Below are 14,560 nucleotides of genomic sequence, written 5' to 3'. Positions count from 1 at the left end.
ATTATATTCTCTCTTCTGTTCAAGAGAGAGAACAGAACCAGTAACTGCTTTCTCTTTCTCCTATCTCATCAAGTTTATGCTTAGTCGCTCAGTTGTGCTCGACTCTTTGTGACCCCATGGACTGCAGCCCACCAGGCTCCTCTGTCCATGGGGATTCTTCAGGCAGGAATACTGGAATGGGTGCCCATGCTCTCCTCCAGGATCAAATTTATCCTATCAAATCATTTCATCAATAAATAAAAATGCCATAATATGTCCCACTTTAAAAACACAAAAAACAAAAACTTCCCTCAACCCGCGATTTCCCTCGGGCTGAGGCCCCATTTTCTTGGTTCTGGTTTACATCAACACTCCTCCAAAGCAACATCTCTAACTCTTTCCCCAAATTCTTCTCCTCCCACATTCTCTTAAGCTCACTATAATCAAGCTGCCATTGCCACCACTCCATCAACGCAGTTCTGGTCGAGTCTCCAGTGCAATGTCTGTTACTAAATCTAAAGTCTCAGTGCTTCCCTTTCTCAACCCATCAGGAGCCCCTGATCAACTCCTTCGTGGAACTCTTTCTCCCTTGGCCTCTGGGATCCCACCCTCTCTTGTTCTCCTCCTACCTCAGTGGCCCCTCTCTGGTTAGCCTCTTCTCATCTTGACATGAAGTGTTGCTGCTCCAGGGCCCTGTTCTTAGACTTCTTTATCTATGCTTGTTCCTTACAGGAGAGCCTATAGTCTCATGGATTTAAATTCCATCTACAATGCTTCAGAAATGTTCAGCTTTAGCCGAGACCTCTCCACAGACTGCAGATCACCTCATCCAACTACCTGTCCACTCATAGGTCTAATAAATATCTCAGACTTATAGTCCAACATCAAACTTATGATTCCTCCCCCACAGCTCCCCAAAATCTGCTCCTTTCATATACCTCCCTAGCTCAGCTTGTGAAAAGGCCATACTTCTAAAATCCTGGGCTCATCTTGCCTCCTTTCTTTCATACCCTTCATCCAATCCACGAACAAATCTTGTTGACACTATCTTCACAATGGCTTGAACCACCATGATCCTTCATCAAGATTATTGCAACAGTCTTCTACATATAGCAGACACTTTTTCATACCATGCCAGACTTCAGCACAGCTCTGGTGGACAGCTCCAGTCATACCACCAGTGTTCCCACTTGAAGCATACCATGCAGTCTCAAAGTTTTTTGTTCCACAATCTCAGCTGTTTTAAAACAGAACCCTTGAAGTGCGGAAGAGAAGTTACTGCCTTCAAGGGCAACTGTCAACCAACTGGGGCAGAAATCAGTGGATACGTGCCCCAGCTCCCCACCCTTAGAGAGGAAGAATAGGAGGGAGAAGAGGGACGAGGAATGAGGGAACAATTTTGTTAACTGAACTCCTGCTTATAAACTTAGCTCCCTTATGGTCTTTTCTCAAAACCTAAGTCAGAGCATGTTACTTCTCTGCTTAAAACCTTCCAGTGGCTCCTTACTGCCTTCTGGATAAAATCCAAACTGGGATGCGGGTTTTGTGCATCCCTTAGCATATGTAGTTATCTCCAGGAAGAGCACATTTCCCACTCTATCGTAACAGTCTGTTCTTTTCTCAGTGTCAACCTACAAATTGAAGCCCAGGAGCTGTTCTTAGTGTAAAGAACAGTGTCTGGCAAATAACAGATGCTCAACACTTATTTATGTTTATTGAATGAAAAAATGGAGAGACTGAAACAAGATGGCGGAGGAATAGGACGGCGAGACCACTTTCTCCCCCACAAATTCATCAAAAGAACATTTGAACACGGAGTAAAGTCCATAAAACAACTTCTGAATGCTGGCAGAGGACATCAGGCACCCAGAAAAGCAGCCCATTGTCTTCAAAAGGAGGTAGGAAAAAACATAAAAGATTAAAAGAGAGGCAAAAGAAGTAGGGATGGAGCTCCGTCCCGGGAAGGGAGGCATAAAAAAGAGAGAAGTTTCCGAACACCAGGAAACACTCTCACAGGCGAGTCTGTGGCGAGCCTTGGAACCTCAGAGGGCAAAACAACTGGGAGAAAAAGAAATAAAAAATTAAACTTCACAGCTTACCAGTCCAATGGTAACTCCCAGCGGAGATGCAGAGCAGACGCGGCATCCGCCATTAACAAGCGGGGCCTGGGCAGGGAGGAGCCAGCTGAACTGCTTGGAGAGAGGACCGGGCCTGAATGCCATGAGGGCAGTCTGGGGGAGCTGACTGGAGATAGCAGAGCAGACTGTGGGGTAGCTACCCCGCGAAAAGGTGAAAAGCCCTAACCTAAGACTCTGCCAGCCCCGCTCACAGAACAAAGGACTCAGCAGAGCTAGCCGGCTGCGGACGGCCCATCCCCCGCCGACACAGGCAGGGGAGGGCAGCCAGAGCCAGAAGGCGGGCAATCGCGGCCCCAGAGAGGCATCTGATACCAAACTGCAGGCAGGCTTCAGTGTTAACCAAGATTTTTTGGGTTTCTGGCTGGTTAACATCCGCCTGAGAGGTGCACCAGTTGTATACACAGAAAACCGAGTGGGAGGGACGGGGAGGTGATAAGTCGCAGCAACTGCGCTTGCCAAACACCTGGTCACTTGAGCTGCTCAGTCCGGGGAAGGCACAAAATGCAGGCCCAACCAAGTCTGAGCCTTTGTGGAGTACCCGAGTGGCTTAGACCTGGGACGTGCATGCAACCCAGCACCGGTCTCAGACAGTTATCGGCAGAGCAACTTACAGCCTGTGCAGTGTAGACTGGGACAGCACACACGCCATGAGCGGGGGCAAACCCAGTGGCCGGGACACTGCGAGCACTCCCCACAGACGCCAGAGATATTTCTCTACAGTGTTCCTCCCTTCCCAGAACAGGACTGAACAAGTGAGCCTTAAAAAGTGTCCACCACTGCCCCTCTAGTGTCAGGGCAGAAATTAGACACTGAAGAGACCAGCAAACAGAAGCTAAAACAGAGGGAACCACCTTGGAAATGACAGATAGAGAAGTCTAGAGGCTACTCCAAGAATAAGACTGAAAACCAGAGGCAGGAGGCTTAAGTCCAAATCCTGAGAACACCAGAGAACTCCTGACTCCAGGGAACATTAATCGATAGGAGCTCATCAAACGCCTCCATACCTACACTGAAACCAAGCACCACCCAAGGGTCAACAAGTTCCAGAGCAAGACATACCAAGCAAATTCTCCAGAAATACAGGAAAATAGCCCTGAGCTTCAATATATAGGCTGCCCAAAGTCACTCCAAACTCACTGACATCTCGTAACTCATTACTGGACACTTCATTGCACTCCAGAGAGAAGAAATCCAGCTCCACCCACCAGAACACTGACACAAGCTTCCCTAACCAGGGAACCTTGACAAGCCACCCATTCAACCTCACCCATAGCAAGGAAACTCCACAATAAAGAGAACTCCACAAACTGCCAGAAGATGGAAAGGCCACTGCAAACACAGCAATATAAGCAAGATGAAGAGGCAGAGAAATACCCAGCAAATAAAGGAACAGGATAAATGCCCACCAACCCAAACAAAAGAGGAAGAGATAGGGAATCTACCTGATAAAGAATTCCAAATAATGATAGTGAAATTGATCCAAAATCTTGAAAGCAAATTGGAGTTACAGATAAATAATCTGGAGACGAGGATTGAGAAGATGCAATAAAGGTTTAATAAGGATCTAGAAGAAATAAAAAAGAGTCAATATACAGTGAATAATGCAATAGATGAGATCAAAAACACTCTGGAGGGAACCAACAGTAGAATAACAGAGGCAGAAGACAGAATAAGTGAGTTAGAGGATAGAATGGTAGTAATAAATGAAGCAGAGAGGAAAAAAGAAAATTTATTAAAAGAAATGAGGACAATCTCAGAGACCTCTGGGACAATTTTAAACGCCCCAACATCCGAATCCTAGGAGTCCCAGAAGAAGACAAGAAGAAAGACCATGAGAAAATACTTGAGGAGATAATAGTTGAAAATTTCCCTAAAATGGGGAAGGAAATAATCACCCAAGTCCAAGAATCCCAGAGAGTCCCAAACAGGATAAACCCAAGGCGAAATACCCCAAGACACATATTAATCAAATTAACAAAGATCAAACACAAAGAACAAATATTAAAAGCAGCAAGGGAAAAGCAACAAATAACACACAAGGGGATCCCCATAAGAGTAACAGCTGACCTTTCAATAGAAACTCTTCAGGCCAGGAGGCAATGGCAGGGCAAACTTAAAGTAATGACAGAAAATAACCTACAGCCCAGATTATTGTACCCAGCAAGGATCTCATTCAAATAAGAAGGCGAAATCAAAAGCTTTACAGACAAGCAGAAGCTGAGAGAATTCAGCATCACCAAACCAGCTCCCCAACAAATGCTAAAGGACCTTCTCTAGACAGGAAACACAGAATGAGTGTATAAACTCGAACCCAAAACAATAAAGTAAATGGCAACAGGATCATATTCATCAATAATTACCTTAAATGTAAATGGGTTGAACGCCCCAACCAAAAGACAAAGGCTGGCTGAATGGATACAAAAACAAGACCCCATATATGTTGTCTACAAGAGACCCACCTCAAAACTAGGGACACATGCAGACTGAAAGTGAAGGGCTGGAAAAAGATATTCCACGCAAATAGAGATCAAAAGAAAGCAGGAGTAGCAATACTCATATCAGATAAAATAGACTTTAAGACAAAGGTTGTGAAAAGAGACAATGAAGGACATTACATAATGATCAAAGGCTCAATCCAAGACGATATAACAATTATAAATATATATGCACCCAACATAGGAGCACCACAATATGAATGAAAAAATGTCCCTGGGATGCATGACGTGAGACAGTGCCAAGACAAAATCACCTGCTGGCAACAGGATGCTGATGAATCCCAGACAGCAAACCCAGAAATAATACTTCATCAACAATTCACTATGAATGCTCCTATTACTCTCTGATCCTCAAGTTCCAAAAGTAGATATGGTTTTGTAGGCTATACAAATGTAAAGCATTTTTACACCATATCCCTATGGTTAAGTTCCAAAATACAGAATCCTTACCTATTATAGTGAGTTCATGGTGTCTAATGGACATATAACATTACTATAAGTTTTTGGTGTATAATTGTCTAAAAAAATCGACAACTCCATAACAATAAGGATGATATCTATTTTACTCACCATTATAGACACAATATCTAGCCCAATAAAAACTATTAATAGATCACATATACTGAGTACTTACCATGGTAAAAAGTAATGCTCCTTAACAGGAACCCTATTATTTCCTCCTCTCAAAACCCTAAGGAAGTAGATACTATGATTACATTTTACAGACAAGGAAATAAGAAGGCACTCCTTCAATGACTCATTTTGCTACACTGCCTCTTAGTACCTGGCCCCTTAGTTTCCAATGAATGAAAAATCAGTGTATAGCTTCGCACTGCTAAATAACTACAATCAATGCTGAATCTGGCACCAGACTCTTCAAAGAATATGAATATACTTTTAAAAACAAAGATCAAATATCATTATATTTCTTTTTCAGAAATGAGCAACACATCATCTACTTTTGGCTGTTTTTATCTCCCTCTTCTTTTCAAATCAACTTCCCTTACTCCAAAACGCTTCCATAATTATTACTTCTAGGTTGCAACCGATAGAAGAAAAGCACACTCTCATAGCATTATTTCCACATACCGTTGAAGAGACACCCCCAAGTTTAATTGTTTCCACTGTGGTTCCTGAATCTTCAACAGCTGTCTTCTTCTCTGGAGGCACAGATGTGCCAGGCTCTCCAGCTGCTCTTTTATTTCCAATTCCTGACATCTTGGCACAAGATGATAGCTGTTTTCCTGGAGAGAAAAAAAATCTTAGGTAAGATAGGCAAGGAGAGCAACTACAGTCCATATATGATGAAAAACTAGCAACTTTTCCTATCAATCCTTTAACCCAAGTCCATTAATGCCACACATGATCCTCAAGCTCCTCTTGGAAAGAGAAAAGTAAATTGCAAAGTAACAGTCGCAGCTGAATTTACAGAACTACAAAGTTCTAAATAGGATGCTACTAAAATACAAGACAATGGGCAAAGGATGAAGAGACTTAGAACATTTTCAGGCATCTCATTTCCTGAAATGCCAACATCTGAAAATATAGTTTGATTTAGAAATATAGAAAATCAGTTAATTCTATAGTGTTGGGAGAATCAGAGACCTGGAAGAAACCTACGAGATGTCTACTTAATTATTAATACTGAACAAGCCATATATCATCTCTGAGCCTCAATTTCCTAAAGCAGAAATAACAATAGTATATGCTTCCTACGCTCCTCATAAGGAATGAATAAATATAGAAAGACTTTAGCATAAGGCCGAACACGAAGCATGCACTCAGAAATGCTAACTCTCCTTTTTATATTTGCAGTTTCCTTATTTCTAAACGCTCTCCCCACGAATTTGTGTCACCCTAGAGAAGCTAGCGGAGAAGGCAATGACAATCCACTCCAGTACTCTTGCCTGGAAAATCCCATGGACGGAGGAGCCTGGTAGGCTGCAGTCCGTGGGGTCGCTAAGAGTCGGACACGACTGAGCGACTTCACTTTCACTTTTCACTTTCATGCATTGCAGTGAAATGGCAACCCACTCCAGCGTTCTTGCCTGGAGACTCCCAGGAATGGGGGAGCCTGGTGGGCTGTCGTCTCTGGGGTCGCACAGAGTCGGACACGACTGAAGCGACTTAGCAGCAGCAGAGAAGCTAGATCTGGGTGTGAATCCCAGTACTAACTCTTAGAGAGCCGTGCTGCCTTGGAGGGGAATTCTTCATATGCACAATGCAAGTGACCAAATACTCTCTTTGCTCTACTCGCCTCCCAAGGTTTCGGAGCTCAAAAGAAGCGGAATGGATGCTAAAGCACTTTGCTACTGAAGGTATCAGCCCTGCCATCACCGAGACGACACACAACTCTGCTTCCAACCGAAGCCCCAGGAGAAGGGTATCGGTGGCAGCAACCAGAGTGGGACTTCGCCTGCAGAGAGAGGAGGAGGAGGACAATGGCCTCAATCCGACTCCAGAGGGGCCAAGGACTCCAAGCCTTCGGAGAGGCCAATTACAGGCCCAGGAGAGAGAAGCCGTGGAGCGGAAGAGGGTGGAGATTCCCGTTGCCCGCTGAGTCCCGTCCCGCCCTTGGCCGAGATCTGACCTGAGTTCTTCCAACTTGCGCTGCGAGTGGAACTCGGGGCAGTTATTCACCAAGGTCCGCGTAGCCCTCCCACCTCGACCCTAACCCACAAGTCAAGACTCGGCGAAGCTTCCGGGAGGCGGGGCCAAGGGGAGGAAGAAGGGAAAGAAAAGAGGAAATCGCTTCAATCTGGCAGCGTGAAGGACAAGGCTCAACCGGGCGGAAGTGACGCGCATCGAGCGTGGCCCGCTTCCGGAAGTAAGCGCGGTCTAGCAGCTCTTGGGCGTCCGGCGGCCGCTAAATCGTGGTCTCGCTGACGTCAGAGGAAATGTCCCAAATTTTTCCTGGTTTATTAACCATTGCTGGACAGGGAGGCCGGGCCTGCTGTGATTCATGGGGTCGCGGAGAGTCGGACACGACTGAGCTGAACTGCGACCTGGTTTTTTTTTTTTTTTACTGTGAAAAGTGAAAATCGCTCAATCGTGTCCGACCCTTTGCGAGCCCATGAACTATACAGTCCATGGAATTCTCCAGGCCAAAATACTGGAGTAGGTAGCCGTTCCCTTCTTCAGGGGATCGTTCCAATCCAGGGATCGAACCCAAGCCTCCCTCATTGCAGGCGGGTTCTTTACCAGCTGAGCCACCTGGGAAGCCCTTAAGCCCCTCCCCCCCCCCTTTTTTTTAACTGAGTACCTTTTATTTACAGGGCCTATTGTTCTGTTACCTATTATTGGTTCTCCTCAGACTGGCGATTGGCTGATGGCCGCGTCAATCCCCAAGGGAAAGGACTGACTTTCAGACACCTCGGAAAAATATTACTGTGAACCCTTGCTGAAATGAAAGGTTCTGGAGAAAACCCAAGAGATTCGGTAAGTTTAGAAGGTTGAGCGACTGAACTGAACTGTTACAGGGAAATGTATGACAGCTCTGTCTACACTTTAAAATCACTTGGGGAGTTTTGGTCCCTTTTGTGTAGGGCCTGAGCATCCACATTTTATAAAAAAGTATTTCCCCAACCCTCCCCCACCCCACTAGATTCTAATGTGCAAACGGGATTGACAGTTACTACCTTTGTGTATCTTTTCAACAAGAAATTGACCAGGGAATAGATAAACATAAATCAATAAGTTGTTTCTGTTCTTAACACTTGTCTATTTTAAGCTAATTAAGCATTGATTTTAGTTAATAACAAACTGCTATTTTCCACTCAGTTAAACTGAATGTGTTTTAATGATAGGTAATCAAACTAATTTATTGATGAAAAGCTGTATGCCTCACAGAGTTATGAAAAACTGCCCAGTAAAGTCAGAATGTAAATAGGAAACAAACGTTCCTGTTTCCTGATACTAGAACACTTTGCCCAGCTGTAAAGAAGCAACTGCTCCAAATGAACTCTTTGGGTGAAGAGAAGCCTGAGAACCATGTTTGGGGACCTGTCAGGGAAAGCATTGTATGAAATGACTCTCTCTGACCTCCCTCCTTTGACTGCTTTGCTCTTGGCAAATCTTGCATGCACAGAACCACCGAATGGCATGCAATGATTCTAGCCCAAAGTTTGTAAACTTGAAGTTCACAGGCTGTACTTGGCCGACAAGTATGCTTTGTTTATTTTGGACACTATTGACTGCCTTTTAAGATATTTTAGGACTTCCCTGGAGGTCCAGTGGTTAAGACTCCATGCTTCCAGTGCAGGCTATATGGGGTTCGATCCCTAATCAGGGGACTGAGATCCCATATGTCACATGGCACAGCCAAAAATGGATAGATTACCAACTTCTCTTGAAAATGTTGAAGGTCTGGCAACAATAGGTTTATATTTTTGCATGGCCACTTTGCCTAGAGCTGAGTGATTATTTTATTCCTATTTGCTGTGATCCCCACTATTGGTTATTGATTCCCTTACACTAGTTGAATTTCATTTGAGTGTTATCAGTGTGTGTTGTATTGTGCTAAATCAATTCCTGGTCTAAGAGAATGTTTTTGGTTGCCTACTCAGCATCCACTTCCCCTCTCTCACCTTAACAGAACACAACCAGGATTTTATTCATATGATTATTTATATCCATTTAGACCCCTTCATTCCATATGTCTTGAAGGAAGCTGACTTCACTTCCCTCTTCAAGGATTGTCTTAATTCAAATAGTAAGTCCCATTCCCAAACCCAAAGTTCGGCTTTTAACAGTGGATAGTTTAATCGGGCTGAATTGCTTGGAACAATAGAACTGAAGCAGTTTACTTATCTTCTGAATTTCTCGTGAGGCCTGAAACTGTTGGAGCCTTCTTGTTACCCAGCTTGATAATGAAGTCAACACAGAGATGGGAAAACTAAAAGAATCTCAGGGATGTTGCTCCAACTGAATAAATGTTAATTCATGAATTGGGCAGCATCCTGTTTAGCAAGTAGAGCAGAGCTCCAAAAGGCTATAGTTCGGGAGAGATTTTTAAAGGTAAAATCAGGAAGTCAAAGACAAAGATTATTTCAAACTTAGGTAGCCTGTCCATAGTGGATGAGGGGCTCTCTATGCCAGTTTATTTCATCTTCTTTTCAAGGATGAAAAGATTTACCTCATTGGTGCTGACCAGAAAATTTCACACTGACCAGTTAGGATTACCTTCTTGGACAGGATTGTGACTGCCATAAGGTCAGGTATTAAGTCTTCCTTTTAGCACAAGTGACTTCATTTTGGGCCTCTCATTCTTTTTTTTTAACAGGGAAATGGTGCCAGGTCAACTCAAGACACCCCTATTCCACCCACACTTCAGAGTGCTGGAGAAGATATTGAGAAGACAGCAGATCTTTATAGAACCTTCTAATTCTCACCGTGTAGACAACCAGATTCTCCAGCTACTGGTGAGCTCTATCTTCCCCACGAGCTCCAGTCTGACACCTTCCCAGTAGCCTGTCCTGATTCAAAAAGGTGGCTTCACCCTAGAGAAAATGTAATAGATGAAAGGGAGGATGGCCAAGACCTCTTTCATTGACCACGTTTCCAGTTTCTGATTAGCTACCACATGTTCACAAGCTACCAGTCCACAATCGTAATCAAGAGAAAAAAAGAATAACCCTGGAAAAATAAGTTTGGCCCTCACTACTAAATGGCAGAACGTTTGCTGGGCTATAATGATATTTTTTGTGGGGGAAGCTTCCTTGGTGGCTCACGTGGTAAAGAATCTGCCTGCAATGCTGGAGACTAGAGTTCGATCCCTGGGTCGGGAAGGTCCCTTGGAGAAGGGAATGGCTACCCACTCCGTTATTCTTGCCTGGAGAATCCCATGGACAGAGGAGCCTGGCAGGCTACAGTCCATAGGGGCGCAAAGAATCAGACATGACTGAAGCCAATTTAGCATGCACAAGGACGTTTACTGTTTTATACCTTTGAAAGTTCTTGTATTTGATTGCTTGTATCAAGATTATAATTTAAGTAATAATCCTTTTTGAAAAGGAGCAGAGTCATAAAGATTTCAAGTGATTTTTTCCAAGTTACTTAATGGCTATTTCTCCAAGGACCCGTCTTCAGGCTTGTTGCCAGTCTTGGTTAAATATATGGTTCTGCCACCAGGTGGCAGCAGGCAACGTGCTTTTCACCTCCAGTTCTTCAAAAGCTTTGCTTGAAGAGTATAATATTAACTCTTTTGTCATGTCTTAACTCTTAAAAACCTGAACGACTAAGTAGCAGAGGCTTAACGCTTTCATAGAGGATAAAATTAAGATATTTTGGATTTTTGTTTACCACTTTGTCTGTGCTTGTTGCAGATGTTCTGCTGTAAGATTTTTGTTGTATCTCCATGCATTCCAGTGTTCCGTGTACTCTGGATTGGGTTGTGTGCTAAACATGATTCTAGAAGTCCCTTATTTATCCTATTTTTAGACCAGTTGTATTCTATCCAGCATGACATCACTTGTTAAACAGAAACACAGATTCCATGGCATCTGCTTTATAGTTGATGAAATCTTAGAATCTTTGAGGGAAAGCTCTCTAAAAATGCAAGTTCTTACTTTTCAGATTATGCCCCGCCTCTGAGCATGTTTGAGGACCACTGCTTTAAGTGATGATATCCAGGTCTGCCTGAGAGAGTTCTTTAGAAGCCAGCCCTCTCTTGTCCTCTCCCTCCCTTACCTTATCATCATTCAAGGCCATGAAAATCTGCGTTCATATTCACCCAGTTTGACAAACACCATGCTACTGGAAATGAAAATTCCAAATCTCACCTTTGTAATTATTTTCCACACCCTCACCCCGATGCCTAATGCAAGCATTTCAGTCATGCTGTTCTTTCTCCTCAAAGGTCAGGTGGATTGCTAGGTACCTAGTAGTAGCGATAAGAAATAGTGGACCTACCGACTGAGAAGTGAAGCACTACCTAGGGGTGCTTCCAACTTTCCAAATTCTCATCCTCTAATGAGGGAGGCATAACAAGGACCAATATATAATGAAATCAAAATGATGAAACTATTCATAATCTAACCATAGAATGCCACACGGTATAAAAAGCCAATTTTTCTGACTGTAACATAGAACAAAACTTTTTAGAAGAGTGAAGCTTATTTGACTTTATATTGAGTTTGTAAGTATGTTTTGGTTTTATAGCTGTATAAGCATAAGGCATTTATACCAAGGTTATGTTGATATATTTTTATCAAACATTATAATAAAAGTAATTTGTATAAGCACTAGATGGTCCATGAGAAGTTTATTTTCCTTTAGACAGGTGTCTGTACATTACTTCCGTTTGAAAAATTCTATTTTTTATTTAATTGTATATATACTGTCTTGTATTGTTCATGATTATTACTTATTTCTAGTCTTTTTTATTCTCTGTCTTTTAAATTATTCTGAGATCAATCATGGAGAGTTGATGTCAATATAACTGGCATAGGATATCAATTTAAGTATTCATTAACTAACAAACTACATATATTAATTACATTAGTTACATTCATTTGGATACATTCAGTTAGGAATTTCTGGAGCTTGAAGATTGTGGCCAAACTTAGTTAAAAGAAGTTCTCATAGTAGTAGTGTATGGCCAGGAACTTGTGACTGTTTGGAATCTTGCCTTACCACCTCAGGAAGGCTAAGACCGACAGCACTGACCACTCAGGCACAGTTACTGCACAGTTGTGAAGTCAGCTGAGACTGCCTCCAGCAGCCCAGCTCTTGCCCAGTCTCTAAAGCTGGATTCCTGCTCCCGTCACCTCCGTGATATTTGTTCACTCAGCCAACTCTCTTCTCTCTCCTCCTCCTCAGAACCTCAGGAAACACTCTGACCTTACACTTGCACATACTGACTATTGTGAACTTAAGCTGATGTGTTGCCTCTTACAAGCCACTCATTCACATTTGCAGCTTGCTTGAACTTTACTGTAGGATAATGGTATTATTTCCTGTTGAAGATGTTCATAAAGTGCTGGGAGCCAGCACGCAAGATCCCACCCATGACAAGGTCATGAGGAGAAGACCTGACAAGCAAGGCAGATCAGGACTTCAGGGATTTCAAAAAGCTGCCCTGGCGCTCACCTTATGATGATATCTGTCTTTCTGATGCTTATCTTTCTGACTGCTCCTTAGTTTCTGTGACACAGGAGAAGGCCTTCCCTGATCTCTTTCCAAATAGAATCAACTTGTTTATGCCCTTGGCACTAATACACATGACTGCTCACAACACCTTAATCATAAATAGCATAAAGAACCTGATCACACAAAAAGCCCTAATAGGTGCAGAGCCCTTCGGGGGGGTGAAGAAACCCTATTAGAAAATATAAAAAATACTATTCTAGAAGTTGTCACTGAATCAACATTTGCTAGCTGTGTTTTTGCTCTTGATGTAGAAATTATTGTTAATATAGTTAGAATTTAGAAAAATAAGAGTTTAGCTCTAGTGTAGAAACAATAAGACAATCAATATTTAACCAGGAGTGCTAGGCAGAGGCTGCCACACCGGAGCCACAGAGTCTGTGTGTAGTAACTAGAAAGAACTGACCATTGTGTTAAATTTCTAATATGCTGCAACCTGCTGAACCTTTACCCTATGAGATTATAACTTTCCTGTTTTCTGTTTCTGTTTAGCTCAAGACAAGTGGAAAAATAAGAATAGCTTACAAAAAACAGCTTTGCATTCACCTAGCTTGTAAGAAAAGGTCATAAGATATTAATAGGCCCCAAGGCCAGAAGATAATGTATTAATATCTACTATAGAAATACTCTCGTAAACAGAGAAGTATGTGGAAAGCATTCTGGTTTTGTAAAGGGCAAACTGACGTAATGTTAAGCTGACTTTGTTCACTCCCCTTTAGAATTGTACTAGTTTAGGGTATATAAACACTGATGTAAAAAAATAAAATAGTCTTGATTCAGCACTCAACCAAGACTCGACTCGCTTTGTTTTCTTCCTTTTCTCGCTGACGCCGCTCATCCTGAGAGTATCCCTGGACTCAACTGAGGCTGGCCCTCAGTAATAAAGCAAGAGGCACGTGATCTTATTTGGAGAAGGTGAAGAAAATGCAGATGACATCCCTTCCCTGTTCTTCCTCCCAAGCATAGTTCTGGTAGATAACACTTACCTTTCAGTAATGGATTAAGTCCTTATGCCTTACTTACTGAATTAAAACCTCTGAACAACAACAACAAAAAAGGCCCAAGGGTGTCACTCGTGATCCACTTATACAAAGGGTTAAGTCACAGTCCATTGTAATTGCCCAACAACAGTGCACCCTGAGAGGAATCAAGATGCAAAGACAGGATGGAGTATTCTCATTTTGGAATGGGTCCCTGGATAATTAAGATGCATATCTCGGAAAACATCTCAAAGACTGCAGGTCCTTGCATCTTCCCATACATAAAAAAGCACTAAATTCATTAATTTCAGTATCTGTTCTTTGTGATTAACAGTAATCTATTATGAAGATATGTGCTTGACATCGTGTATTTCCTAGCCCCCAAAATTCATATATTTACTGGCTCCTCCCCTATCTCCTTGGAGCAGTTCCTCAGCTGTCTGAGAGGCTGATTCCCAGGCTATGGTCCTCAGTAAGTTCCCTGAGTAAAACGGAAATTCACAACTTTTATGTTGTATGCTTTTCTTTCAGTGGACAGTTTCGGTGACCATGATGGGACTCAGCTGATTTCTCTCCTTCAGCTGAGTTCTATGAGGATCCAAAGCCTTGGTACCAGCAAGGGCCCCTTGTGCCCATCCACCTCCACCAGGAGTCCAGACAACTGGGCATGTCTCTCCTGGGTCTTGGACATCTCATCTTCGTTGATAAATTCTTTGCTCTAAGGAGTGGCGTTTCCTTGAACTTTAGGCAGTTTAGGAAAGAGGTAACCTTGAATTCCTAGTTGAAAGATCCTGGGAAGACTTGAATTCTCCATTGAAAGACA

General features: G+C 42.8%; 1 protein-coding gene and 1 long non-coding RNA gene across 6 annotated transcripts in view; one reads left to right on the top strand and one right to left on the bottom strand.

Moving 5' to 3' along the window:
* RNF20 (ring finger protein 20) overlaps window positions 1-7,365 on the bottom strand; it is a 28,579-nt gene extending 21,214 nt beyond the window's left edge. The window contains exons 1-2 of one of the 2 annotated variants that reach the window (XM_088838215.1): window positions 7,203-7,365; window positions 5,702-5,856 (exon numbers count right to left, since the gene is read on the bottom strand). In XM_088838215.1, the coding sequence (XP_088694341.1) occupies window positions 5,702-5,830 (129 nt within the window). In that variant the 5' untranslated portion in view covers window positions 5,831-5,856; window positions 7,203-7,365. Of the gene's footprint in view, window positions 1-5,701; window positions 5,857-7,202 lie in introns of those variants that run through there. The other variant, XM_088838216.1, reaches the window with a different exon arrangement.
* On the top strand, window positions 7,350-13,540 carry LOC148777447 (uncharacterized). 4 transcript variants are annotated; one of them, XR_016037900.1, is made up of 3 exons: window positions 7,350-7,439; window positions 7,926-8,050; window positions 9,894-13,540. It is a non-coding gene; the product is annotated as an uncharacterized LOC148777447 (long non-coding RNA). The 4 variants fall into 4 exon arrangements; XR_016037899.1 differs by lacking the exon at window positions 7,350-7,439 and adding an exon at window positions 7,458-7,729; XR_016037897.1 differs by lacking the exon at window positions 7,350-7,439 and adding an exon at window positions 7,458-7,729 and having other exon boundaries at window positions 7,888-8,050.
* The last annotated feature ends 1,020 nt before the right edge of the window (window positions 13,541-14,560 follow it).

Source organism: Moschus berezovskii, chromosome 7, assembly GCF_049115385.1.
Source record: "Moschus berezovskii isolate FMDL1 chromosome 7, NW_MosBer_1.0, whole genome shotgun sequence".
NCBI classification, from domain to species: domain Eukaryota; kingdom Metazoa; phylum Chordata; class Mammalia; order Artiodactyla; family Moschidae; genus Moschus; species Moschus berezovskii.
This window is presented reverse-complemented; position numbering and strand designations above follow the sequence as displayed.